This window comes from Papio anubis, chromosome 1, assembly GCF_008728515.1.
Source record: "Papio anubis isolate 15944 chromosome 1, Panubis1.0, whole genome shotgun sequence".
Lineage (NCBI taxonomy): Eukaryota > Metazoa > Chordata > Mammalia > Primates > Cercopithecidae > Papio > Papio anubis.
Window position 1 is genome coordinate 202,684,715 of NC_044976.1, and position 27,626 is coordinate 202,712,340.

At 40.2% G+C, this 27,626-nt stretch overlaps 1 protein-coding gene across 3 annotated transcripts in view; it reads right to left on the reverse strand.

Annotated features, from left to right (window-relative positions):
* Positions 1-27,626, reverse strand: part of PCNX2 (pecanex 2) — a 304,697-nt gene that overhangs the window by 204,924 nt on the left and 72,147 nt on the right. For all 3 annotated transcript variants that reach the window (XM_021931429.2, XM_021931434.2, XM_017953734.3), the window contains exons 11-15: positions 25,365-25,518; positions 25,233-25,265; positions 15,884-16,055; positions 6,545-6,655; positions 5,325-5,416 (exon numbers count right to left, since the gene is read on the reverse strand). In XM_021931429.2, coding sequence (XP_021787121.2) covers positions 5,325-5,416; positions 6,545-6,655; positions 15,884-16,055; positions 25,233-25,265; positions 25,365-25,518 — 562 coding nt within the window. The remainder of the gene's footprint in view (positions 1-5,324; positions 5,417-6,544; positions 6,656-15,883; positions 16,056-25,232; positions 25,266-25,364; positions 25,519-27,626) is intronic.

Genomic DNA, 27,626 nt, shown 5'->3' on the forward strand with positions numbered 1-27,626 from the left:
CTGACAACAAGAAAAAGCCAGATAATTTACAAAAATCTCAACTTTAAAATGACTGTGATTAATATGTCAAAGAATCTAGTGACAGAGATGGACATCATTCATGCGCAGATGGGTAATTTCAAAAGAAAAATGGAAACTATCTACAGACATCAAATAGAAATGTTGCTTCTTTGGTGAGTTTATCATCGGACTAGACACAGCAGGAGAAAGACTTGGTGAACTTCAAGATAGGTCAGTAAAATTACTAAAACTAAAACGCAAAGAAGGAAAAAAGAGTGGAAAAAAGACTATAGCATACAAATGATGTGGGGCAACATTAAACGATCTAACATGTATGTAATTGAAGGCCCAAGAAGAAAAGAAAAATAGAATAAGGCAGAAGACATATTTGAAATGAGAATGGCTAAAGATTTTCCAAAACAACTCACAAATCAAAACAGTTCAGAGAATCCTAAGTAAAATAAAAAATAAACGCCATACACTTAGTAACAGCATTGTCAAATGGCTGAAAACAAAGACAAAGAGAAAATCTTAAAAGCAGTCAGAGAAAAAAGAAACATTACTAACAGAGAAACAAATATTGGAATAACAGCAGAATTTTTTTATCAGAAATTATACAAGACAAAAGAAAATAGAACATGTTGAAAGTACTAGGGGAAAAAAGTTTTTAAGTAGAATTCTGTAACAGTGAAGATATTCTTCAAAAGTGAAGGCAAAATGAGATATGTTTCAGACAAAGGCTGAAAGTTTTATTACTAGCAGACATGCACCATGAGATTTCTTAAAGAAATTTCTTCAGACAGAAGAAATATGATGGCAAGCAGAAAGATGAATCTACACAAAGAAATGTACATTGCAGAAATTATTTTTTTAATAATGTAAATGAAACATAATTTTAAAGATTTTTAAATCTTTATGAGATAACTGACTGCTTAATGAGAGTATAAAAGAACACATATTCCATCTAAGAGATCAACAAAACCAAATATTACTATATAAAAAAGTTCAGTAAGAACATGAGCTATTTTATATGAGCTCTTTTAGAATATAAAAAGAAACACTTTCCAATTCATTTTATCAAGCCATTACATAATATCAAAACAAGACAAAGCATTACAAGAAAAGAAAAATTAGGCCAGGGCTGGTGGCTCATGCCTGTAATCCCAGCACTTTGGGAGGCCGAGGCGGGTGGATCACGAGGTCAGGAGATTGAAATCATCCTGGTTAACATGGTGACACCCCATCTCTACTAAAAAGTACAAAAAATTAGCCAGGTGTGGTGGTGGGGCACCTGTAATCCCAGCTACTCTGAAGGCTGAGGCAGAAGAATGGCATGCACCCAGGAGGCAGAGCTTGCAGTGAGCCAAGATCACGCCACTGCACTCCAGCCTGGGTGACAGAGTGAGATTCCATCTCAAAAAAAAAAAAAAGAAAAAAGAAAAAAAGAAAAATTAGAGAACTAGAAACTTCATAGACATCAAATTTCTCAACAAAATATTGGTAAATAAACTTGAGCAACAGATTTAAAAAGACAATATGGCATGACCAAATGGGTCCCATCCTTTAAATGGAATGTTGGTTCTACACTGAACAGTCAATTTATGTAATCCTTCCTGTTAATCACTTTCAAAAAAATCAATATTGTCTTCTCAATAGAAGAAAGAAACAGTGACAAAATTTAACATCATTTATGATGACAACTCTCAGCAAATTAGAAATCTAAGGGAAATGACTCAGCCCAATAAAGGGCATCTGGAAAATTTCCATAGCTAACTTCATACTTAATGGTGAAAGACTTTTCCCCTAAACTTGGGAGCAAGGCAAAGATGTCTGATTTCAGCACTTTTAGTCAACATTGCTGTGGAGGTCCCAGCCACCACAATAAAGCAAGAAAAAAAATCAAAGGCATACAGGCTGTAAAGGAAGACAAAACTGTGTTTATTGACAGACATGACAATCTATGGTAGACAATCTCAAGGAAATTACTAAAAAGCTACCAGAATTAATATGTCTGCTAAGCAAGCTTGCAAGATACAAGCTGAAATATTACAAAATAAATTGTATTTAGTATTACTTAAAAATTGAAAATTTAAATTATAAAACACAATGCTATTTAAAATAACATAGAATGCACAAAAAGGTGCAATAGTTGTAGGTTGAAAGGTACAAAATATTCTTGACCTGAGAGGAAGTAACAAAGACAAAGATTGTGGTATATGAAACAATATACTATGTCCATGGATCAAAAAGTTACTGTTAAGATGTCAGTTCTCCCCAAATTGATCTACAAATCCATCATAACCCCAATGAAAATGTTGCAGATTTTGGTGGGAATTGACAAACATAGTCTAAAACTTACTTTTAAAGACATATGACCTTTAATAGCAAAAACAATTTTGAAAAAGAAGAAGAAAGTTGGGGGAGACACCATCTGATTTCAAAGCATATTATATAGCTACAGTAATCAAAATTGTGTAATACTAACATAAAGAAAGGCATACAGAACAACGAAATGATTAATTTTTGGTTCCAAAGTTTCCATGGTAATTCAATGGAGAAAGGGTACTAGTAAATCTCAACCTTCACTTCACATCATACACAAAAATCACCTCAAAAGAGATTTCAAATCTAAATATAAGAGCTACAACTATAAAACTTCTAGTACAAAAATATTTATGACTTAGTGTTAGGTAAATGTTTTCTAGGTAAGATATAAAAAAATATAAACCATAAAATAAATATTAGATAAATTGGACTTCATTGTAACTAAAAACTTCTGCTTTTCAAAATATGCTGTTAAAAAAATGAGAAGACAAGCCACAGCCTGAAAAAAAAAATGTGTGCAGCATATATCTGATAAAGGACTTGTATCTAGATTATGTAAAGAACTTTTATGTCTCAATAATATGACATACATATAATTTTTAAATGGACAAAAGACGAGCAAATTTTTCATCAATGAAGTTATACAAATGTCAAACATACAAAAAGATGTTGAACACTATTCATTATTAGAGAAATGCAAATTAAAACTACCATTAGATACTGGTTCACACGAGAATGGATTTAAAAAAAAACTGTCAGTACTAAGTCTTAGCAAGAACCTGGAACACTTGGAAATCAAAGATTATGTGAGGGTAGGGAAATGAAAAATGGTACAGAAACTGGACAACAGTTTGGCAATTTCTTATAAAGTTAAATAAAAACTTACCATGTGATCTAGCAAGCTCACTCAGGTATTCACTCCGGATAAATAAAAGCATTGTGTGGGGAGGGGATTGACTGCAAGTGAACACGAAAAAATATTTCTGGATGGGGGAATGGTTTGTATCATGATTGTGATGGTGGTAACTTGTCTATACACAGTTGTCAAAATACATCTAACTGTACACTTGAAATTAGTGGATTTTATTGTATATATACCATGCCGTGACAGATGTGATTCCAAAGAAGCTTCAAAGACAGAATATCTGATGAATGGTGGCCAGAGGTTGGAGGTAGGGGAAGAGACTGACTACAAGGAATTCGAGAAAATTTTTTGAGTTGGTGAAAATGGTCTCATAACTTGATTGTAGGATTCTTTATTTATTTATTTATTTATTAAAACTAACCAAACTGGACAGTTTTAAAAGCTGAGTTTTAAACCTGACTTTTAAAAATTAATGAACAAGCAAACAAATAATTCTAGAAGACAACAGAGCAATATACTAAGGTGCCTGCAGAAAAACACTTGGGACCCTAGAGTTGTATAGGCAGCCATTTCACCAAAAGACAGTGGAAAGATGTTCTCAGAAGCACAAGGACTCAGAAAATACCCATCCAAGTACTCTTCCTAAATGAAGTATACCTGGGATCCTATGATTGAATAAAGGAACATAAGTCAAAAGAAAGAACACCAGAAACACTGATTAGATAATTGTTGGTCTACATGATAGGATAAATGTGGTAACAAACAGGGCCACTACAAGCACATAAATTACCTTTGTATATTAGATAGAGAAACCTTCCTCCCAGGCCCTTCCCCTTTTTTCTGAAAGAAAATATCTATATGGTAGGAATAGAAGGAGCAAGATAAATAATTACTCCATTGATTACGGTGCAATGTTGAAAGAGAAAAATGTTGAATTCGTTCTTTCACAAAGGGAAATAAACAATTACCTTTCTGCCACTGACACTGATCAGTTTAATAAGTTTTAAGTTAATCTTTTAAAAATGTGAGTTAAGAAATGTCATGTGATTTAGATTAAAAACACTTTGGAACATCAATTATTTTTATTTACTCCTTTACATTTAATTTTTGTTTTATAAAGGAGTACCTGTGGTTTAAACTATTAAACCATAAGTCCAGAAATAGGTATAATATTAATTTATTTGTTACTGACTGAAGATGCCCCTGAGGACATTATGTATGCTATTATTTTTAGACTTAATGGCCACTCCACAGCTCTACAACACTGAAAACAAACAGTAGTGGTCCCGGCCTACGCAAACCCCTGCCCTAACTCCTGCTTCCTGAAGGCAATGGTTCTGCTGTTTCTTCTCCATATTTACCTCCATATTTTCAAATAAAATAATTTTTGTGCTATTTCTTGATTTTTTTTTTCAATTTAGATGTTATTTGTTGACTTTCTAATATGGAAGACAGGATTGGGAGCTCCTCCATCACACTTCACCTCCCCCATTCTTCCATTAGTGATATAACATGATGATTACTCAGATTACTACATAAATATGGTTCACAGCCGAGCTAGGTACCTACAATAGATACGTTTCTTGCCTGACACAACTTTGCGTCTTCCTGAAGTTAGTGTTTATCTTGCTTTCTCATCATCTTAGGCTTCCCTTGCAGCCAGGCTAGGTTTGCATTTTCCCCTTCTGGGTAAGTCTATAGTCTGTCTGTTTTCTAGATTCTAACATTTTGTGGCTGTCATATCCTCTTCTGTCCTCTTGTCCATATAGCTTTAAGCAGTTGTATCCCTTTATTGTCTTTTGAGCGGTATTTCAGGAAGTGAAGGCAGACACATGGGTTCCACTGACCACCATGTTTAGCAGCAGCCCCTCCCAATGTCACTAACCGATTCTGCCAGAGAGACGTCTGCAGAGGGGAGGCCAGGCCAGGAGGTGGGGGGGCCTTTCATATTAGGGCAAACTAGGCATCCTGACCCGTCTTCTAACACTACCGAGGCCTTGCGCAGCCACACAGTCACTCCCTGATTTGCACAGATCCTATTTCTCTTGTAATTTTGGAGAAAACATTTATTTGTTTAAAAAAATAATTCAATGAGTCGAGGAGAAGGATGAGGGCCCACGGTCCTCACACCTACCTTCACTGCACTGAAGCAGACCGCGTGGAGCAGGGCGGCAGCCAAGAAGCTCCGGGCCACGCTGTAAACAGCCGAAGTTATCCCAGACACAGCTGGAACACAAACATCAACAGTTCTTTTCTTGACTGGCCATTCTTAAAATCAACAAATGTAAAACAGCGAAGAGATGGTTGCACATTCACATATAAGATGTTGCTGAAGGGGTAAAGAATACATCTATGGGATCCATCAAAAGGCACTGGGTGACTCATAGGTGCAAGAAAGAGACTATCATTTAACTAAAAATTCAAGAGGAAAGTATTCAGAAAGAATGCTTTACAATGTTCTTAAAAGACTATGTGAATGTGTCAGAATGAAGGTAGGGAGACCTCATGGCTTACAGTTGAAAGCTGCTGGTCAAGGAAAAGGTCCTGGATAGCAATTTCAATAGAATAAATGGTAAGAAGAAGGAGGGAGGGAGAAGGCAGGAGGAGAGAGGAGACGGGAAAGGGAACAAGCAAGTGTCCCCACATAGGGCGTGTGTGTGTGTGTGTGTACGTGTATGTGTTATGGGGGTGGTAACAGTGATTGCATTATGCACATGATTTCATTTACTCTTTATAGCAACCCTATGAGGTCATCGTGTTTATTTCCATTTAGAGAATAGATGAGTAGGCTGAAAAGTTAAGCAATTTATGTCATGTCGTGAGATTATACCCACCTTGGCCTGAATCTAAAGTATGACATTTAAAAGGTCACAGTGATGGTTTAGGGACACAGGTCACCTATCTCTGTAGGTACACACACAGTACACAGCACAATGTCAACCTACAGGCTCACACTGATGCACCCCAGACTTGAGCATGTATGTGCTCAAATACACACATACACACACACATACACTTTTATATCCACTCACATATGCTCACACACATTCACACACATGGAGAGTGTTTTTCTAGGGAATAGTTTGAAGGGCCTCAAACCTATTCCAAATCATAGAGAATTCTACCCTTCCTTGTCTCTGTGCTTATGCTCAAACAAGCTAAGTGGACCTCTTCCAATTTGGCTACGGAAAATCTGGACAGACCTATCATCACCCAGACTGATCCAAACTGAAGTCATTTAAATGCGCTGGACAAAGAAAACCTATCTAGCCTTTTGTCTCCTGCCTAAGGCTATTTGGTCCTTATCTGAACTCTAGATTCCTTTACAGGAAGAATAGAATGTAAACAACTTACCAGAACCACCAAAAAACAGCATGTCAATTTGCTCCAAAAGATAAATGCAGAAAGTGTTGATTTGCGGGAAGAGTCCAAGGAGCGAAATAGCAGGGAAGCAATACAAAAATACTGAAAATGAACAAACAAAATTGACGATAAGCTTGTGGGAACTGTGTTGCCAAAGCTCCTGCAGCAGTGCTGTCTCTCTCCCCTTCCACACCATCCCACCCAAGAATACTGGAGGAAATCTTTTTTTTGAAGTGGAGTCGCCCTCTGTCACCCAAGCTGGAGTGCGGTGGCACGATCTCGGCTCACTGCAACCTCCACAGACCAATCTCAGACTCCTCTCACCCGGAGGAAAGATCCTGAGAAAGACGTACTGATGAAAGGAATGCACACAGCCCAGGACTGAACAAAAACTTCAGGGGTGGTAAGTGAGAGTACAATCATCTTCAGTTTGAAAGAGTAGACTTGGACATAGGGGAGATGAGGGTAAGAGAAAGGAAACTAGGAAAACTACAGGAACATAAAAAAACACAGGACAGGCCAGGCGTGGTGGCTCACACCAGTCATCCCAGCACTTTGGGAGGCTGAGGTGGGCAGATCACCTGAGGTCAGGAGTTTGAGACCAGCCTGGCCAACATGGCGAAACCCCACCTCTACTGAAAAAACAAATACAAAATTTAGCCGGGCGTGGTGGCATGTGCCTATAATCCCAGCTACTCGGGAGACTGAGACAGGAGAATCATTTGAACCCAGGAGGCTGAGGTTGCAGTGAGCCGAGATCATGCCACTGTCCTACAGCCTGGGCGACAGAGCAAGACTGCTTCTCAGACAAAAAAAATCACAGGATAGTAATTATGGAAATCTCTTCCTGCATGCGAGAGGAGAGCAAAAATTGGGGCCAAGGAGTGTCCTTGCTTTGCGCTTCTGTACCCTCAAGCACTTGGGTAACTCGGAGTCTGTTACAAACTAAATACCAACTGGAAACTCAGAGTTAAGTCAGAGCTCAAGGCTGTCAAGTGGGAACTACCTGACTCAGCACTGGGTGATAATGTGACACGGATTCTAGGGTAGATGGATCACATGGTAGACGAAGGTGCTCTTGGCTGAGGAGAGGCAGCTTATGCTACCTCCCATCAGAATGATGCAATTGCAGAACTGGAGAAAACGTGTGTAGGTTATAATTCAATGTTTCAGAGAACTGTTTTGTTAGAGGAGGAAAACTACAGTAGAGCTGCATTTTACAGCAACTTTCCTACCGTTGCCTCTTGCTTAATTCTACTGAAGCTGGGTTTCAGAGAAACATAGAAACTCCCATTAGCAGTGCCATAAGACATCTGTCTTCCTTTCTGTCCCTGATCATTGGGTTGTATGTCAATGAAGTTAGGTACTGGTAAACCTTAATAAAACTAAGGAAATTTGATTTGAAATCCAATATGTCTAGACGTTGGAACTACGTCCTAAAATATGCACAAACCACAGTGAACAACGGGAGGAGGATGGCTAGTGAGGCTGTTTCAGCTATTTCTGAAAAATGGGAAATGTTAACTTCCCATAGTGGCGTTGTAAGGATGAGAGCATTTGCACAACCCATTCTCTGAATATTTGATTAAAATAGTTGCTTAATGTTATTGCGTTATTTAAAACGGGCACAATAGCACCTTTGGCCATAAGATGGTAAATAATATTGCATGGACTTAGTTCTTGCTTCTCTCTTGTCCTTTTTCTGAAATGCTCCTTGTTTCGGGTTGAATTCTGTTCCCACAAAAGATGTTGAAGTTCTCTTTTTAAAAGTTGGTATACCTATGTAACGAACCTGCATGGTTTGCACATGTATCCCAGAACTTATATTAAAAAAAAAAAAAAAAAAAGTTGGTTAAAATTCACCATAGAACAGAGTACTGAGGAACTGTTCCAACTCTTTGTGAAAGAAAAATTTTATGTCATGAACATGACTATCTATGATAGTAGGGGCTGTGGTTGGTGTTGGTGCCATGTTTTGATACAAGTGGTGATTTTGTTGTGATAATTTTTGTGGCAAGATTTCAACTATATTGTAAAAAAGTAGAGCACCTGGGAGCAGTTTATTTTTCAATCAACGCAGACAAAAAGGCACAAATACTGATATGCTAGACATAACTATATAAGACATAATTTCTTTTTCAGTTTCTATAGATACGAGAAATAAACAGAAATTTAATTACAGAACATATAGTCATGAACATAGAAATTTTAATCCACAAAATTCCATAAAATTTCAAACAAACAGAGAAGAGCTTCTCTTTACTTTGGGGTCAAAACCCAGCAATGACAATTTTGTGCTATGCTATATCTGCCAATTCCAGATCGGGGCAGAGGGAAGGTCCAATGAGATCTATTATTTACCTTTCAAAATGTTGTATGCCTGTGTGACAAAAACTACTCTGAGAATGAAGAACTACAGAGAAAAGTCTAGGTGTGGAATCACATGAAAGACAAAGCCAAATATTGGGAGCTATTTGGTAAATCAAGGATAAAGAGGTATTCTGTGTAAGAAATACATTAGCCAATGCAACAAAACCCAAAGAAGTGAGAAGAATTAGAGGACAGTGAAAAATGGCATGAGGAAGATAAAATGGTAAGAAATACCAGAAAGTCATCCCCGGAGATGCTCTGGCTGTGGGTGTAGAATTGGAACTTAATGAAACAATACAGGAAGAACAGCAGTCAACAGAGAGGCCCATGCACTAGATCCTCTCCAAAACATACTGGAGGAGGAAAGCTCTAGTCTTTAAAATAAATGTCGTGGAGGTGGAATGGGAGGAAGAGGGAGTCCATGTGTCTCATCTGTCAGGTTGCACTGAACGTGAAGGAAAAAGCAGCCAAATGCTTGTTATGTTACCAGGACTTTAGGAAAATGACACTTGAAATTGCTGAAATTATTTTGTCCTTTTTTTCCCCCAGAAGTGAAAAATTAAAGTCTTTGTGGCTGTTCATAATTTTCCCTGTGAACAAACATTTTCTGTTAGCACACTGAGTGGGTCTATAATTTTCTCTCACTTCTTTCTAACTTTTTATTTTCCTTAATAATTATAGTCAAGGCAGGAACTTCTGGCACAGTTCCATTTCTTTTTAAGCAAAATTCATAAATAAAAATATAGTAGCTTAAGCTACTTTTTATCAAATGTGATTTGATTTATCACATTTTTATCAAATGTGAGTGATATAAATTACCATATTTGCAGGTTTGAGGGGCAAGCAGGCAGAATTAAGATGGCACAGAGATAAAACTAAAGCCTCTGAAGTCAATGTGAATGTATATACTGTGTGTCTTCAATATGCTCTATCTGTGTATTAACTAATTGACCTCATACGGACTGAGGCCAAGAAATGAGCCTTTAAACAAGACATAGAAATGGGACGTCTGGGTGTTTAGGGAAAGGTGAGTACAATCCAGTAATTGGTTCTAAAACCTCCACTTATCTCCAAAGTTACAATCTCCATTATTGAAGATGCATGATTGTTGTCAGGGATTTATAAACCTAAGGACCAAAAATACAACATAAAACTCTCAGGTCTGAGAAAAACTAAAATAAAAAACACAGAGCAGTGGCCATTTGATAAAGAACCCATCCAATGCTTGGACCCGGGCTACAACTGATGGACATTTCATCTTGCCTGAAGCTTTTCCACGCCAGAGAACTCATTTCACTAAGCAACACCTACTCTACCGTGGGGCAGCTCTAACCCAAACCGTTTCACTGGCTTCTCTGTACTGAGCTGTAATCCACCTGCCATCTGCTGGAACTAGTTGTTACGGCTACAAAAGAGAATAAAATCCCTCCCCTTCAACCCGGCAGCATTTTAAGGATCTGAAGCTATTGTGGGTACCTCTAGCACTCAAGTGTTTCTTCCCTGGGTTGGACATTCCCAGTTCCATTACCCAGTTTCCAGACCCCATATAGACCATGTGGCTACACATTCCTCCAGGCACGCTCTAGTTTTGTTACTGCTCCTTTTGAAATATGGTACTAAGAATCAGAGACCTTTTGGCTTTCTCACCCATAGGATAATTTCAAAGCCAGTCTCACTCAGAGGCTTTTGCTGAAGCTTCCCAAATGGAAAGTAATGTAAATTCCAGCCAGAGGTCACCAGTCTCTGACTGAACACAGGAAATGACTGCGGACGAATAACTTTCACCTTATTCCTGGGAATAAAAATAAAGAACATTTTTTCTTATAATGAAAGCAAAAGTGCACAGAGTAATATTCTGAACATATATGAGGGATCATAAAAGAAAAAGAAATTACGTAGGAATATTATTCTGTGCTTCTACCTCCTTAATTCACCTGAATTTCTCCTTCAATCATCTGACGTTTCCTTCTTCTTTGAGATGCTTCTCTCCCTGCATTATACATGACAAGGAGTTTCTCCATCCTTCCCACCTGCCCCATGTCCACCTGACTCCTCTCATACCACTGGCTCAGGCATCTGATCTCTTCTGCACAAGGAGGCAAAAGGAGCTGCTGATACTGGACTGGCCTTGCTCCTTGTCTATCCCTCTCCTCTGCCCCTCCTACCGCTCTGACAGGGTGATGGTTTAATTGCAGAAACCAGGAGTGGCAGTGGGTAACCGAAACATCACCAACAAGACACTGCTCTAGGAAACACTCCAAGCTCCCTAGCACCTGCCAGAGGAGGACCACTTGCACCCAACACAGCATGAGAAGCACGATAAATCCATGGGAAACGATGTCACATGGACTTAATTCTTCCTTCTGCCTTGTCCTTTTTCTTAAAACGCTCCTCATTATGGGCTGAATTATGTTCCCATAAAAGGTGTGGAAGTTCTAACTCCCAGTAACTCTAAATGTGACCTTGTTTGGAAATAGGGTCTTTGCAGATTATTAAGTTAAGCTGAGGCCCTTAGGGTCCACCTGGGCCCTAATTCAATATGACTGGTGTCCTTATGAAAAGGAGAAATTTGGACATAGAGGCACACACGCATACAGGGGAGACCATATGAACACACAGGAGAAGAATGCCATCTACGAGCCAAGGAGAGAGGCCCGGAACAGGTCCTTCTTTAGCGCTTTCAGAGGGAGCATGGCCTGGACAACACCTTGAGTTTGGACTTCTGGCTTCTAGAACTGCAAGACAATTAACTTCTGTTGTTCCAAGCCACCCAGTGGGGAGTACTTTGTTATAGCGGCTCTAGGAAGCATTACACTTCCTAGATCTGTACACTTCTTTTTCCTCCTAATAACCTTTTGTTTTCTCCTGATGTTTTTCTTCTCTCCTTTCCAGTTCCTCCATATAGCAGGGGCAGCAGCTTTAGACTGCTTACATCCCTTGCTAGTGGAGGGAGTAAAGAGAATAAGGTCCACAAAGAAGAAATGACTTTAAGTTGCCCTTGTGTTCCCTCATAAAGTCAGAAAAATAGTGTAAGCCTCTACCTCTTTCCTTTCTCTCCCATTTGTTGTAAATTTGTTTCGCAACCTTTTCCTGCTCAGTGCAAATTTGTATGTTTAACACATTCATTCCATAGGGATTGCTATTGTTCTATTTTTCTATTTATCTTTAATCCAGAAGTTATTTAATCAGCTTGCTGGATTTTTTATCGCCATTTTTACTTGTCACTGTTGACAAGCAAACAAAAATATGTATTAGGGAGAAGCTTTAATGAGGGAAAGGGAATTCCAGTGAAAAAGATAAGAATGTTCTCTCTCCAATCCCTAATGAAATTGATTTAAAAACTAAAATAAAATAAGAATATGCTTACCTAGTAGGATATTCTAGAACAAGGGTTACTGCTAAAAGTAAAATCTTAGACTTTTACCAATTATTTAAGACATTAAGGTCTTACTTTTTGAGCTTTAATAACATCTCACATTCCAATGCCATTGTAAGTTTACCACACCAAGACAATTACACTTACTCCAAAGTTGACTTTTTTACAGTAGTAAATAAAAATTTTAAAAACCAGGAATGAGGGAGAGACCAATGTACATAAAAGCAATTTGTAAATGGAAGACACATCATGCTTTTCGTGCCCCCAAACTTCTTTCTACAGATTATTGGCAAAGGCACTTATTAAGTACCTACTTATTCTAAGTGCTGAGTTAAACGGTCCAAATGGACTGTAGCCTTCTCTGACTTATGAATGGGAAGTATTCCGAAAGTTATTGTACGTTAATCTCCTTAGTACTTCAAGCAGACTTTCGGCGAGGCATGGTGGCTCACGTCTGTAATCCCAGCACTTTGAGAGGCCGAGGCGGGTGGATCACCTGAGGTCAGGAGTTCGGAACTAGCCTGGCCAACATGGCAAAACCCCATCTCTACTAAAAATACAAAAATTAGCTAGGTATGATGGCACGCGCCTGTAATCCCAGCTACTTGGGAGGCTGAGGCAGGAGACTCGCTTGAACCCAGGAGGCAGAGGTTGCAGTGAGCCTAGATCGGGCCACTGAACTCTACTGGGCAATAGAGATGGACCCCGTCTCAAAAAAACAAAAACAAAACAAAACAAAAACACAGACTTTTATATTCATTAGTTCATCCTTTCAACAGATGTTTATTTAGTGCCTCTAAATGCCAGACACTGCTAAGGATTCAGTGGTAAGAAAGTAGGCAGGGTCTCTGCCTTGCCTTTTCTGAGCAAATAAGCTAGTGAGAGAGACAGGCATTATTTCAGTATTAACAATGCGAGCAGATTGCTAGAAAATGGACTAAGGACTATGAAAGTGTGGGTAGTGAGAGGACAGACAATGGGGTCAAACTTACGGAAATAAGGTGTTATAAGCCAGCATAATGAAGGACAGGGGAGGCCGCAAAACAGCTTCCGAATAGAAGGAACACACTGTGTGAGACAGAGATGAGAAGGGACCACACAATGTGTGATAAGGAGGTGAGAAGGGGTCACAGTAGTTACATCTCCAGCTCAAGCCACAGATCCCTGTGACCTGTAAGAGGTGGCACTCTACCAACACTAACCCACATTCAAGATCCCAGGAAAAGATGGCTGGGGGTGCCCAAGATGGAGTGTGGAGTGCAGAGAGAGAAAAGGCAGCATTTTGACATAGACAACTGTTTCTTGGACATCTTACAAAATTATTTTATGCTTTCTCCTTCTCTAATCTCCAGGTCCTCGTATGCCCTTGAGCTGTGGACTCCAACACTGCTGTTTGCAAAAAGAAGATGGCAGGAAAGGATGGCCCTGCAAAGTGTGCAATCAAGAGTGAGCATCTCTGTCTACTCAAACCGTGATTTCTTCATTGTAGCCGACTTAGTGAGGAATATGGGCATGCTAAGTTATAAAATAATAAGAATGACAGAAGGCCTTTCTTGTGTATGTGTTTGCTCCAACCAATAGGACTGAAAAAAAAGTAAACTAAAAAAATCAGGAAGGATAGAAGCAAATATTCTTGGGCAGGAGGGCACTGACTGGGAGATCAAATTATGGATCTGTTATTTTTTTCCCAACATGTTTCTGTTTCCTAATTGAACTCACAGGTTCTCCGAAGCGTGGTGCGTAACCCTTTGGCATTAAGAAGCTACTCTGGCCGGGCACGATGGCTCACGTCTGTAATCCCAGCACTTTGGGAGGCTGAGGTGGGCGGATCACTTGAGGTCAGGAGTTCAAGACCAGCCTGGCCAACATGGGGAACCCCATCTCTTCTAAAAATACAAAAATTACCCAGGTGTGGTGGCACATGCCTGTAGTTCCAGATACTTGGGAGGCTGAGGCTGGAGAATCGCTTGAATCCAGGAGGTGGAGGTTGCTGTAAGACAAGATTGTGTCACTGTACTCCAGCTTGGGAGACAGAGTGAGACACTGCCTCAAAAAAAAAAGAAAAAAAAAAAAAGAAAAAAAAGAAGAAGCTACTCTGCTTCTCACATGATGTAATAGGAAAAGATGTGTTGAGGATGCATAGAAAGGGGGGCTTGTGGTGGGTTGGGCATGGGGGGAGTAAAGAGTGAAGAGTTCAATACCAATGCAGCAGGAAGAGGAACAGGAAGCCGGAGGGTGGAGTGCCTACCAGGGTTTTCACCTATAAGGAGCACAAACAAAGCTTACACCATACCTGGGCATCTCCCTGGTTCCACTAGAGAGATTCAGGAGGGCTGTCACGGAGGTTGGGAAAGGATGATGTGGGACCAGAGGCTTTGACAGTCTCTTGAGTAAGATTTCTAGCTGGCAAGCGAGAGATCCAGCTAGTGATGTTGGTAGAAGCTACCCTTTATCAACTCAGCTGGTCAATGTGATCACAGACAATAACAAACTGGCAGGTGTGCAAACCCCTGGATGTCTCTGCAAGAACTCTCAGAGCATATGCAGTCGGGTCAATACCAGAGCAACCACTTTGCATAATAGGGACAACAACAGCTGATGCTTTGTGCCCAGCACTGCTCTCTATGTCAAAGTATACCAACTCATTGAAAACTTTCAGTAATTTCTGAGGTGGCTAATATTTTTGCCTTTATATCACAGTTAAGTTTTGCTCAAAGTCATATACTTAGTAGAGTGGCAAAGCTGGAATTCAAACCATCAGCAGTTTGGCTCCAGAGTCAGGACTCAAAACCATATAGTATGCAGGTGACTTGTTTAAACAGAGCATTTTATATCAAATACTGCCTCAACCTTAAGTCAAGCAAAGGGATTGGTGGAAGACTGGGTGATCTGAGTATCCAGGTCTCCGCCTGGACTGAGAACCATGCCCACTCATGCTGCTACCCCGATGGCAAAACCATCCCCAGCAGGCACCATAACAACTATTCTGCAGATGGGCATTTTTTTTATTTGTTTATTTATTTTTGAGAAACAGTTTCACTCATTGCCCAGGCTGGAGTGCAATGGCATGATCTCGGCTCACTGCAACCTCTGCCTCCCAGGTTCAAGTGATTCTCCTGCCTCAGCCTCCTGAGTAGCTGTGATTACCAGCATGTGCCACCATGTCCTGCTAATTTTTTTGTATCTTTTTAGTAGAGACGGGGTTTTACCATGTTGGCCAGGCTGGTCTTGAAATCCTGACCTCAGGTGATCCACCCGCCTCAGCCTCCCAAAGTGCTGGGATTATAGGCATGAGCCACCGTGCCCAGCCCAGATGGGCATTATTAAAGTGGGCATTATTATAATGGACATTATAGTGCTGCAACTTCTTGGTCATAAATATCAAAATCCTTTAAAAATAATTCCATAGTTGGATGCCTTGAGGCTTGGGCTCCCAGACAGTCTTCGGTAGATACGTGAGCCAAGAGGAAAATACACATCTCTTCACCCAATAATCAACTAAGGAAGCTTAGAAATTCAGAAGACAAGAGGGAGACATACCCCCACCCACCATATTCTTCCCCACAAGCCCGTAATTAACTCACCTATTAGGTAGTCCCTAGCTGATTGGAGAAACACTGGAGAGAAGAGCTTCAGGCCATACACAATGTAACTGGGAGGGTGCCTGGCTTTGGCCCCTGTATCAAGAAGCAAAATAAGGCCACACAGCACACAAAAATAGATTGGTCTGCTATACGTTATGATTTGGTTGTGTCCCTAGAAAACAAACACAATTTCTGAATGGTACCTTTTATTTTGATTAAATGACAAAAGCCTCATAGTTAGTAATTTACACTATATCTTATAACTTGTACCATATAACACATTTTCCCCCAACCACCACAATTCATACACACACACACACAGACACACACAAACACAAAGAAAAAAAAAACAGCAACAAAAGAAAAAAGTCTGATTCTTATTCTGTCAAACCAGAATAAGACTATCAAAAAAAAGTTATGCCTATCAATCTCAACAAGATTTACCTGAAAATTTAATTACCATCCTGAGAGAAAATCTAGATCTAATTCAATGCTTTCCCTAACAGTGAAACTTGTATTCATCTTGTTCATTTCAAGTGCAAAACTAATTTAAACCACTGTTTGCTCTACACTTGGGTGCCACTATTAATAAGAAATAGAATTATAATTTGTGGGCTTTAATTTCCTAGTATCTTAGAAAGCAAGACCATATGGGTACAAAGTTATACCTGCAGAGATTACATAAAATGTCTCAGTGTAGCACAGTGGAGTCATTCAGCTTTAAAAATGTCTTATTTATACTGCGTACAAAGCATTTCCCTGTGAGGGGTACCAAATATTTAGCAGACCTGATCTTATCCCTATACCTATTGTTATGAGGCAAAGTAGAATTATTTTTTATTTTTCTTGAATGGATAGAAAAATTAAGGAAAAGATACAACATCAACTTTCCAGGGCAAAAGCCAACAAAAAATTTACATCTCCTAAATCAATGCACAATTTATAAGATTCAGGGGGGAAAACACAATGAAAATGAATTGGGAAAAATGTCTTTTGCAATTCATGAACTGCCTCGAGTGTAAAAAGGAAGGATTAAAGTGATATGGTTTCAGATGTGAATTTTTAAAGTCACTGCCTTGAACATGTTATATTTAGAAATGCAATTTAAATTGCCACTGCTTCTATAATAGAAATCATCCTATTCTGAGACCATCTTTTAAGAGGAAGGAAAACACAGTCTGTCCATGGAGGCTGGCTATGTTTGGCCCAGAGTCCAGGCTCAGTCTTAAGAATACTTCTACTCTTATGAAATTTCCTTTTGAATCCAACTAGGTCACAGATTAATGGGTATAGGAATACTTTGGTTGCATTTTGTAAAACTGAAACTAAAGCCCACGTTCCATCTAAATGCATTTCTCATCAAGTGAATAGCAAAATAAATTTGTTGGTATAAATAACGATGCAGTATACAAATACACATGCAAATGAGACATTTCCTCGAACTGGCATGGTTTAGGAAATATAATTAAATAGCTACTTTCCACTTGCTCTGAGTTTTTTCTTGTATTAAAAGGTTAAAAATACATTATTCTAAAAATTAAAAGTCTTTGGCCTTTAACCAGTCTGAGATATTATTTTGAATCTTCCAAGTCAAACTTTACTGGGCATGGGGAGGTTTTCTTTGTATTTGTAATTTATGAAACAAAACTTACAGCACTGTTACAGAGAGCCTGCCCTCATCACCATGTTCCTGCGCTACCACATTTTCCCATCCTGTGTTTTGGGTCCCCAAACCGTAATAAGCATTTTGCTAACGCAAGGCACATAAACCACTTTTTTTTTGAGACCCAGTCTCACTTGTCGCCCAAGGCTAGAGTACAGTGTTATGATCTTGGCTCAGTGCAACCTCCATCTCCTGGGTTCAGGTCTTTCTCCTGCCTCAGCCTCCCGAGTAGCTGGGACTTTACAGGTACCCGCCACCATGCCCGGCTAATTTTTTGTATTTTTAGTACAGATGGGGTCTCACTATGTTGGCCAGGCTGGTCTCAAACTCCTGATCTCAGGTGATCCGTTCGACTCGGCCTCCCAAAGTGCTGAGATAACAGACCTGAGCCACTGTGCCTGGTCACTACTTCTGTTTGCCTCAATTTCTGAGAACACCTGCTAATAAAATGTCCCTGCTCTTCAATGCCTACTTCCACATATGAATCAATCATCAAATCTCCTAAGGACTGATTTTTTAATTTTTTCAATAGAAAAATTCCAGTAGCTCCACCAGCTAAAGTCTGATCATAATCTCTTAAAAACTCACTTGACACCATCAGTCCCCATCTGCTTTTAACCTTAAAATACACTGTGGGGAGCACCAATGGAATTCAGCTGTGGAGCATCTTGCAAGGCTATTGCACAAAAGCAGATCTCTGTGCACATTTGCATTTTCCATCAGCCCTACCTCCATAAGCCATCTCATGACCCAAGTGCTAGTCTCAGTGCAGAGAAGGAGCAAGGTTCAAGACTCGAACAAAAACTCCAGGAGTCCTGCCTGTGGCAAGCAGCAGTGTGTGTGGCTAAGTGATGAGGCCATCCTAATTATCCTCTTAGAGACAGTGGAAGGGTCAGCTGCTTCGAATGTTCTGTTGTTGTGAAGGGGGGAAAAAGGTTTTTGTTATAAGGGAGCTGGGGTGTCTGGGAAAATTGTAGAGGCGCACGGCTTAGCCTCAAGGGGAATCACCTGAGGTCTGTGCACAGCCTGGCCAGGCTGCCTCCATCCTCTCTCTCAGTTCTGCTGCATGTGCCAGCTCCAGGCTTCATTCCCCGGAACAGCAGACAGCCCCTGACACCTGCTGAGTTGACAGATGTTCCTGTCTCTCCCACAGTCAGCATTTTTTTATTTTAAAAAAGAAAAAATCTTGCTTTGTCACCCAGGCTGGAGTGCAGTGGCATGATCATAGCTCACTGCTGCCTCCCTCTCCTGACCAGCTACTCTTTTTGACAACTGATGTAAAACGACAACAGCCACAACAGCTAATGTTTGTCTGGCCTTTCCTGCATCCCAGGCACTGAGTGTCCTACGTACTTCAAGCGTATTCATGTAGCAAAACCCTCAGAACACCCTGAGAAGCACATACTATTCTCCTTTTGATAAGACTAAACTGAGACATAAGGATGAAGAAACTGTCCCAGGCCTCACGCACAGAAAACAGCATGGCAGAGTAAGGACTGGAGCCCCATTTGCCTGGCTTCCTCCACCGACCATAGGGAGGCATACATGTGGCACTGGATTCTCCAGACCCAAGGACTCAGCCTGACATCACAAAATTTCATTCATAATCGTCACTCTTTAAACACAGAATGTGAACGTTACTCATGCGAAGCAAATTCAGAGAATGAGGAAAGCATCTGTGATAGTCTAAGGGGGTCAGTTTTTCCAAAGGACTCTGGGCAGAGAACAGGGCTCTTTACCTGCAGAAGGTGTAGAAAACCCAGACATTCTCTGCCCGTTTCTCTGCTGTTGCCCTGTGACATGATGGTCACGTATGTTGAAGTCTCATCACTGCCACAAGGGTTTGCTGTGTTTTGTGGTTTCTCACAATGGTGTCGGTTAGTTTAATTAAACATTATTTTTTGCTGGTTGTCGATGATTTCATTTTTACTTTAGCTTTAGCAGTTCACTTGTGCATTCAGAGCCATCCTAAACGTTCGTAATGTTCTTTGGTTCCCCTTGTATGTGGAGAAAACAAGGACAGCTGGGGGTGGGCACCCATCACCCCACTGCGACCCTAAACAGCAACTATTTTATGATCCACACTTTGTATATACAAGAGAATTCGAAATATTTTAAAGAATTCTCTACGTATGGAAGAGAAGCAGCAGGCAAAGGGTTAAATAATTCTCAACCGGTTACTATTGAGATATTTAGATGCAACGTCAATTTAAATATAGCAGAAATGTGATAGGCTACTTTAAAAATTGAAAAGAAATAGGCAAATACGATTGTTTAAGCTTAGTTTATCGTTGAATTCTACAGAACAATTTATGTTAGGTCCAACTTCGTAACTTTCAGATCTGTGAACCATGACAAAATGGCAGATGCAGTTGTCCAGGCAAGACGGCAGTGAAATGGGCATCAAAGTGTTCATCAAGTGCTTCCAGGGCACTCCATTCTGCTACCTCCTAGTTCACGTATTTTCCTCCTGTCTCACACTGCCCTCAAAGGCAGTGAAAGAGAGCAGAAAGAGTGGTGATCTACATTCTGCCTTTAATCAATGGTAGACATTAAGTATCATTTGCAATGGTTTCTGTTTTAAATAGTACCATTTTGAGCAAAGACACAATTGAATATTACTTGAGAACTTTTCATCAAGATCCACTAAAACTAAGTTGACCTTCTTATTTCTTAGGATTGAGTATTGGGAAATTATTTCATGTCATTCAAAATCATTCCTCGGATAAACCCTACGTTGGCCAGGTGATCAAGGTCAACATCAGCAGAGACAAATCATATTGATAACTTGTCCCGTTGATGTGATGTGATCCATATAACATGTTACCTCTGTGGTTTTCCTCCTGAAATCCATAATCCCATTCTTACCATGAGATAAACATCAGAAAAATCCCAACTGAGAAACATGTATAAACTACCTGACGAGTCCTCAAAACTGTCAAGATATCAAAAGCTATTAGTATATTGCCAGTCTATGTTCCTCGGATTTCTTCCAGTATCCACTTCACCCTATATATATTTTTAAGTTGCCCAGAAACTGTTTCCTTTTAGAATCAGACTAATTTTTTTTCAGGCTTAAGGAAAATCTGAGAAATTATCACAGCCAAAAGGAGCCTACAGAGACATGGTAGCTATTATAATGTAATTTGGTGCCCTGGATGGGAACCTCAAGCAGAAAAAGGATACTAGGTAAAAACCAAGGAAATCTGAACAAAATGTGGACTTTAATAATAATGTATCAATATTGGTCCATTAATTGCAACAAATGTATAATGTTGTGACTAATGCACGAAGTTAATACAGTGAAACTGGGAACGGGGTATACAGACATTCTCAGTACCACTTTCCCAATTTTTCTGTAGATTTAAAACTATTCTAAAATAAAAGGTTTACTTACAAAAAATAATTCCTAATACTTTCTATATAACCTGAAGTAGATACCAAATGTCTTCACTGAATAGTAGCAACAGTTAATTGAATAGGATGCATAACAAGCTGTAGCCCTCACTCTTTGCAGTTTGTACTGTAAGGAATCAAGACACATATGTAAAGAGGAAGGAAACATTTACAGAGGACTTAGTATACTTAGTATACTCTAGTATACGCTAAAGCCTGTACTGGGCATACTACATACATTGCCCAGTGCGCTCTTCTTTTTTTTTTTTTTTTTTTTTGAGACATAGTCTTACTCTGTCACCCAGGCTGGAGTGTAGTGATGTGATCTCGGCTCACTGCAACCTCTGCTACCCAGGTTCAAGCGATTCTTCTGCCTCAGCCTCCCGAGTAGCTGGGATTACAGGCACCTGCCACTGCGCCCGGCTAATTTTTGTATTTTCAGTAGAGACGGGGTTTCACCATCTGGGCAAGCCTGGTCTTGAACTCCTCACCCTGTGATCCACCCACCTCAGCCTCCCAAAGTGCTGGGATTACGGGCGTGAGCCACTGTGCCCAGCCGCCCAGTGCATTCTTTATTAAATCCAACTGATGTTATTCTGATTATCCATATTTTGCACAAACATAAAAATACTGCTAACAATTGCTAAGTGCTTCAGGGCCAGATACTGTGCTAAACACTCAGGGATGCTACATTGTTTCCTTCTCTTGCAATCCTGTTTTATTATTTATTCCTCTTTTGCAGATGAAAAGCCTATGATTGAGAGAAGTAAGTTTCCCAGGCTCTCACAGCTTACACATGGTAAGGCTGGATTCAAATATGAACCCTGTATGCTTTTGGTTACTCAATATTTCTCAACGTGTGATCTGTGTTTGCCTCCACCATAATGACCTGGGAGTGTGTAAAAATGCAGATTACCGGGTGCTGTCCCAGCCAGTAGAGGGGAGGCGGGAAATGGAGCTCTGCCTCTGCCTTGCCCAGGTGATCCCGGGCACACAGCTCTAGTTTTTCACTGCCTCTTGGATATTCTACTAAACTTTGCTTTCTGGGTTATTATTAGTGGTTACTGTCAGTTAGTCCTATATGGACACCTGTGTAAGCAAATTAATATCTTCATTCCCGATTAACATATTGCCATCTCTGATCCTCAAATTGCAAAGTTTCAGTTAGACAGTATTCAACTCCTAATCCTTCTAAGCTCTCCCAGACCTATTTTCTTTTAGAATCAAACTGATTTCTTTTGACCCCAGGGGCTACTGTATCATACCTGTTGTCATGCCATTATTATTAATTCTGCATTTAAAACTGAAATACACAGTGTTATGCAAAAATTTTATTTTCATTTCACTATCTTCTGATTTTAACAACTTGCTCAAAATATGCCACCTGTGCTCTTAGAAGCAAGCAAAAAAGAAAGGTCTGTCAATCACTCTAAGAGCAAAAATTGGCTGAATTTATTAATAGCTACCCTCCACAAAGGTGCAAAGTAGTGCAGTCTGAAAAGCAGTTTGGTTCCTTTCACAGCCCATTATGAATAAAAATTAGCAGCAAGCTTGAGAACCGTCTCTGTGTCCCAAACCTCGGTTCCCGCTCCTGACCGTCTCCTTTCTAAAGCTTTCTATCTACGAATGGGAGATAATAAATCTGTCTTCTAAATACCCACATGGTTCAGTCAGATTGCAATAGGAAATATTTTATAGCTACCATATTTTGTTTCTTCGTTAGAAGTACTGGAGAAATGTCAACCCAAATCAGAGACTAATCTACTTAGAAATCTGTGTCAGCAAATTAATAACTGCAATAAACATAGTTAAATGTCTGACTATGTCTTACAAAAGCGATTTCTTACTGTCTCACTATATGACATGCTTGCTCAGATAAAGGAATAGCAGCTTGATTGAGTCCTCTAGGAACTAAATAATATAATTCCAACCTAGAGCAGTGGCATAGGGGCCATAGTAACAGACATTACAAATCCACAAGGATTACGCAGCTGTACTTGCCATCCACCTTCACTGGCATGTCCTGCATTATTTCTGAAAGGATATGCAGGAAAGGAACAGCGTAGAACACCCCTCCCCAGAGTCATGCAGAAAGACAGCGACACTAAAGTACAGTTAGGAGTGAGGAGAGTTGACTAAGGCAGGAGAAAGGTGATGTGGCATCTAGGGTGGGCTTGAACAAAAAAGCTTCAAAGCTGTACATCTCTCTCACACCACCTAACCCAGATTTCTGATGATAATCACAACAATACATCTCAATACCCTAATTATGCTGCTTCTACTTATCTTGACATTCAGACTCTAGGATAAAAGAAGATGTATTACATGTAAACCAATTATGGGGAACAGAGGAATTTAACAAGATAGCAATGCATGCCATGTGATCGTCCAATTATAAGCTTTTTGTAATTACTGTGAGCTAAACAGGAGCTATCACAGATTGAAAAACGGGTCCTAAATCCTGGATATAATTTTTTTAAAAGCACAACAGAGGGAAAATCAAGCTTTCTTTCATTGGGAGGGTTGAAACAAAGGAGACAGTTGCTTAGCGAGCTGGGGAGTCTACCTGGCAGTGAACTCGGTACAGACGCACGTGGCCTAGATGCCTGCAAGGGGCACTGCCTGTCCCATAGCACCCACCCCGTAGGCCACTGTGGATGAGCAAAGGGGCAGCAGGCTCAGAGGAAAGCACATGTGTGTGTTTCAGAGTTCACAAAATAATGCCAGGGCACCAACAGATCAGCATAGGTGAGCTCAGAGTCTTTGTTACAAATTAGCTCCAAGTTACAGAGATGAAAAGTTAACAATATACGTGAAAATGTGGAATAAAGAGATTAGCTTCATGTAAAAAGAATGAATGATTCAGGAAAATGCAAGTTAAAACCACAATGAGCTATCACCTCATGCCTGTTATGATGGCTTTAATCAAAAAGACAAAAGATAACAAGTGTTGGCAAGGATTTGGAGAAAAGGAAACCCTTCTATACTGCTAGTGAATATGGAAATCGGTACAGCCATCATGGAAAACAGTATGATTTCTCAAAAAAAATAATAAAAATAGAATTTTTAATTCTATTTTTGAGTATGATCCAGCAACCCCACTTCTGAAGATATATCCAAAGGAAATAAAATCAATATGTCCAAGAGATATCTGCATCACCATGTTCACTGCAACACTCTTCACAACAGCCAAGACATGATATCAACCCTAAATGTCCATCAACAGATGAATAGATAACGAAGATGTGGTATACACATATAATAGGAATATCATTCAGCCTAAAAAAAAGAAGACCATCCTGTCATTTGCAACAACACAGATGAATCTAGAGGATATTATTAGGTTAAGTGAATTAAGTCAGGCATAAAAAGGAATATACTGCAGGATGTCACTTACATGTGGCATCTAAAAAAGTTGAACCCAAAGAAAAAGAGAATAGAATGGTGGTTACCAGGAGGCGGTGGGATGGGGAATGAGGAAGGATTGGCTAAAGGGTACAAAGTTTCAGCTGGACAGGAAGAAGGAGTTCTGAAGATCTTCTGTATAGTATGGTGACCACAGTTAATAATAATACGCTGTTATACTCAAAAATTGCTAAGAGAGTAGATTTTAAATGTTCTCACCAGGAAAAAATAACTATATGTGGTTATAGATATGTCAAACAGCTTGATTTAATAATTCTACAATGTATACATACACCAAAACATCACCCTGTACCCCATAAGTATATACAATAAATTTTAAAAATAAGAATAATGATTCATGCCCATATAATTATATCACTACAAAGAGCTAACATTTATTGAGCAATCTCTCTGTGTCAGGCACTGTTATAGCACATACATGGATTACTTAATGCATGTAGGCATTTCCATTAGACTTATTTACACATAGGGAACATGAGGCATGAAGAGGCCCAGTAGGTTGTTCAATGTCAAGCATTCAAGTGGAGGAATCAGGACACAAAGACAGGCAGTCTGATGGCAACGTCTGTGGGATCTTCCCCCCAGATGGCTCAGTCTCTGCTGACTTGAATCCAGTGGGATAGGAAAAACTCTGCACGCACTCTTCACCCCCTGCCCCACACCTTCGCCCGTACCACCCACACCATGCTCTCAGGTCTAGCCGGAAGCTGGCCACCATGCACTTATATATATATTTGATATTTATATTTTATATTCAATATAGAGAGCTAGGTACAGACTTGGCCCTTTGACTAGATTTTGGCTTTTTCCTTGTCTTCAACACAGACAGACAAGAAAACTACTTGCCTGTATTTGGAAACTTACGTGTATTGGTGAGGCGGGGTCAGGCTGAACACTCTAAAACACAAATCAGAAGTGTCTGTGTCATCATCTCATGATTTCAAGGCTACATTAGTGACAGCACACGCTACTGGTAAGAATTAGATGTGGTCTTGCCTTTAGCAGGGAGTACTGGCAGCTGGCCATGACGAGGCAGAAGAGGAGCACCCACATATCTTTGCAAAAGCCTTGGCTCAAGGTCAGAAATCCAAGGAGGGAAACCAGGACAATGAGTAAAATCGCCAGTACATTCTCCTTGATGTCTTCAGTTCTGTGCAAAATATATACATAAAAGCGAAAAAAAAAAAAAAAAAAAAAAGTAAGTTTTGCCTTTTTAAAAAATTTTATTTTATGATTTTTTGAGACAGAATCTCACTCTATCCACCAGGCTGGAGTGCAGTGGTGTGAGCTTGGCTCACTGCAAGCTCCGCCTCCCAAGTTCAAGCGATTCTCCTGCCTCAGTCTCGGGAGTAGCTGGGACTACAGGCACACACCAACACATCCGGCTAATTTTTTGTATTTTTTTTAATAGAGACAGGGTTTCACCATGTTAGCCAGGATGGTCTCGATCGCCTGATCTCGTGATCTGCCTACCTTGGCCTCCCAAAGTGCTGGGATTACAGGTGTGAGCCACCGTGCCCAGCCAGTTTTGCCATTTTTAAACAGAATGCCTTCATGTTTCCAAAAAAATGAACCATGACAACACAGTAGTTACCTTAAGCAAGACTTTATTCCCCTATGAGATTTTAAGGTATCTTTCTTTACTTATTCCTCATGCTATATAAACAAAATCCAACTTAACACCAGATTTTTGTTATTGAAGGGAATAAAATCTCATCCCATTGGATCTCCTTGGCCACTAAACTGGGTTTACTGTCAAAATGTAGTTAATGATTCCATCCATGACCATGATGTGTTTCAGATAAAGAGCTTCACTGGTTCCTTTCAATGGAAGGGCGTGTAAGGGGGATGCATTCACACCTGGCCTAAGCAGACAATCATTTCCAGATAAAACTTTTAGTGTCCGAGTTTACTGTCAAATTTCAGGAGCCAGGAGAGCTCCAGCAGGAGAGTTAAGGGTGAACTGCAACTTCCTCACAATGCAGAGGGCCGGCCCTGGGGTGTGTTGGGTCCACAATGTCTCGCTGGGTGACTCTTGTATGGACTCTCCATACAAGGTGTAGGGTCGAGAGGTGGGGTCATCCAGAGGTGGAGTGTTATCAGGTGGGTATGCAAAGGACAACGTAAGGCTGTTTTAGGATAGAGATAGGAAGGGGCTACAGGGCTGGATCAGGTAGCCTAGGTAGAATAGGAAGAAAACTGAAGACGGCGAGGGCTGCAAGGTGAGAGACATATGGTGGGGCAAATTGCTGGAGAGGACTGAGGAACATTTGAGGAAGTTGGAGAGAGATACGAAGGATGAGCAGAGACAGGATTATAATGTCAGAGGTGGAAGACTTCTGTGAGAGGATAAGATGCAGGGTGAGGCCATGGAAGGGAGTGGCAGATATGGAGTCACAGGGGATGGCACGGACCACAGGGTCAGGGAACAAGGGGCCTGGGTGTTTGGGTCGGTCATTCACAAGGATTCTGAGTATACATCTCACCTTTCCAGTTTTTGCTCATATATCTGTTTTTCTACCCCACTAAGCTGATATCTTTTTTAGACAGGAATAATTGACTACTTTGTGCCTAGCAGGTAGGCAATTGTGAACATTTAAAAAAAATTAATAGGCTATATTTTTGAGAGACATTTGTGATTCACAGCACAACTGAGGGGAAAGTATGGAGTTCCCACATAGCCCCTCCCCACAGACACATACACACAGCCTACCCCACCATCAGCCTCAACTGATGAACCAACACTAACACGTCATTATCCATCAGTATCACCCAAAGGCCATAGTTTACATTTGAGTTCACTCTTGGTGTTATACATTGGGTTTTGGCAAATGTATAATGGCATGTCTCCACCAAATGGGAACTCTAGTGAAAGTTCCACTGCCCTAAAAATCTTCTGTGCCCCACCTATTCATCGCTCCCCCACCCTAAGCCCTGGCAACAATTGATCTTTTTATTGTCTCCATAGTTCTGCCTTTTCCAGAGGGCCATATAGTTGGAACCATACGGTATGTAGCCTTTGCATATTGGCTCCTTTCTTTAAGTACTATGCATGTAGTGCTCCTCCATGGCTCTGTGGCTTAGTGCCTCACTTATTTTTATCTCTTATAGTATCTCGCTGTATGAAGATACCACAGTTTGTTTATCCATTTGCCTTTTGACAGATATCTTGATTGCTTCTGAGTTTTGGCAATTATAAATAAGGTTGTCATAAACATTCATGTGCAGTGTTTTGCGTGGACATAAGTTTTCAACCCA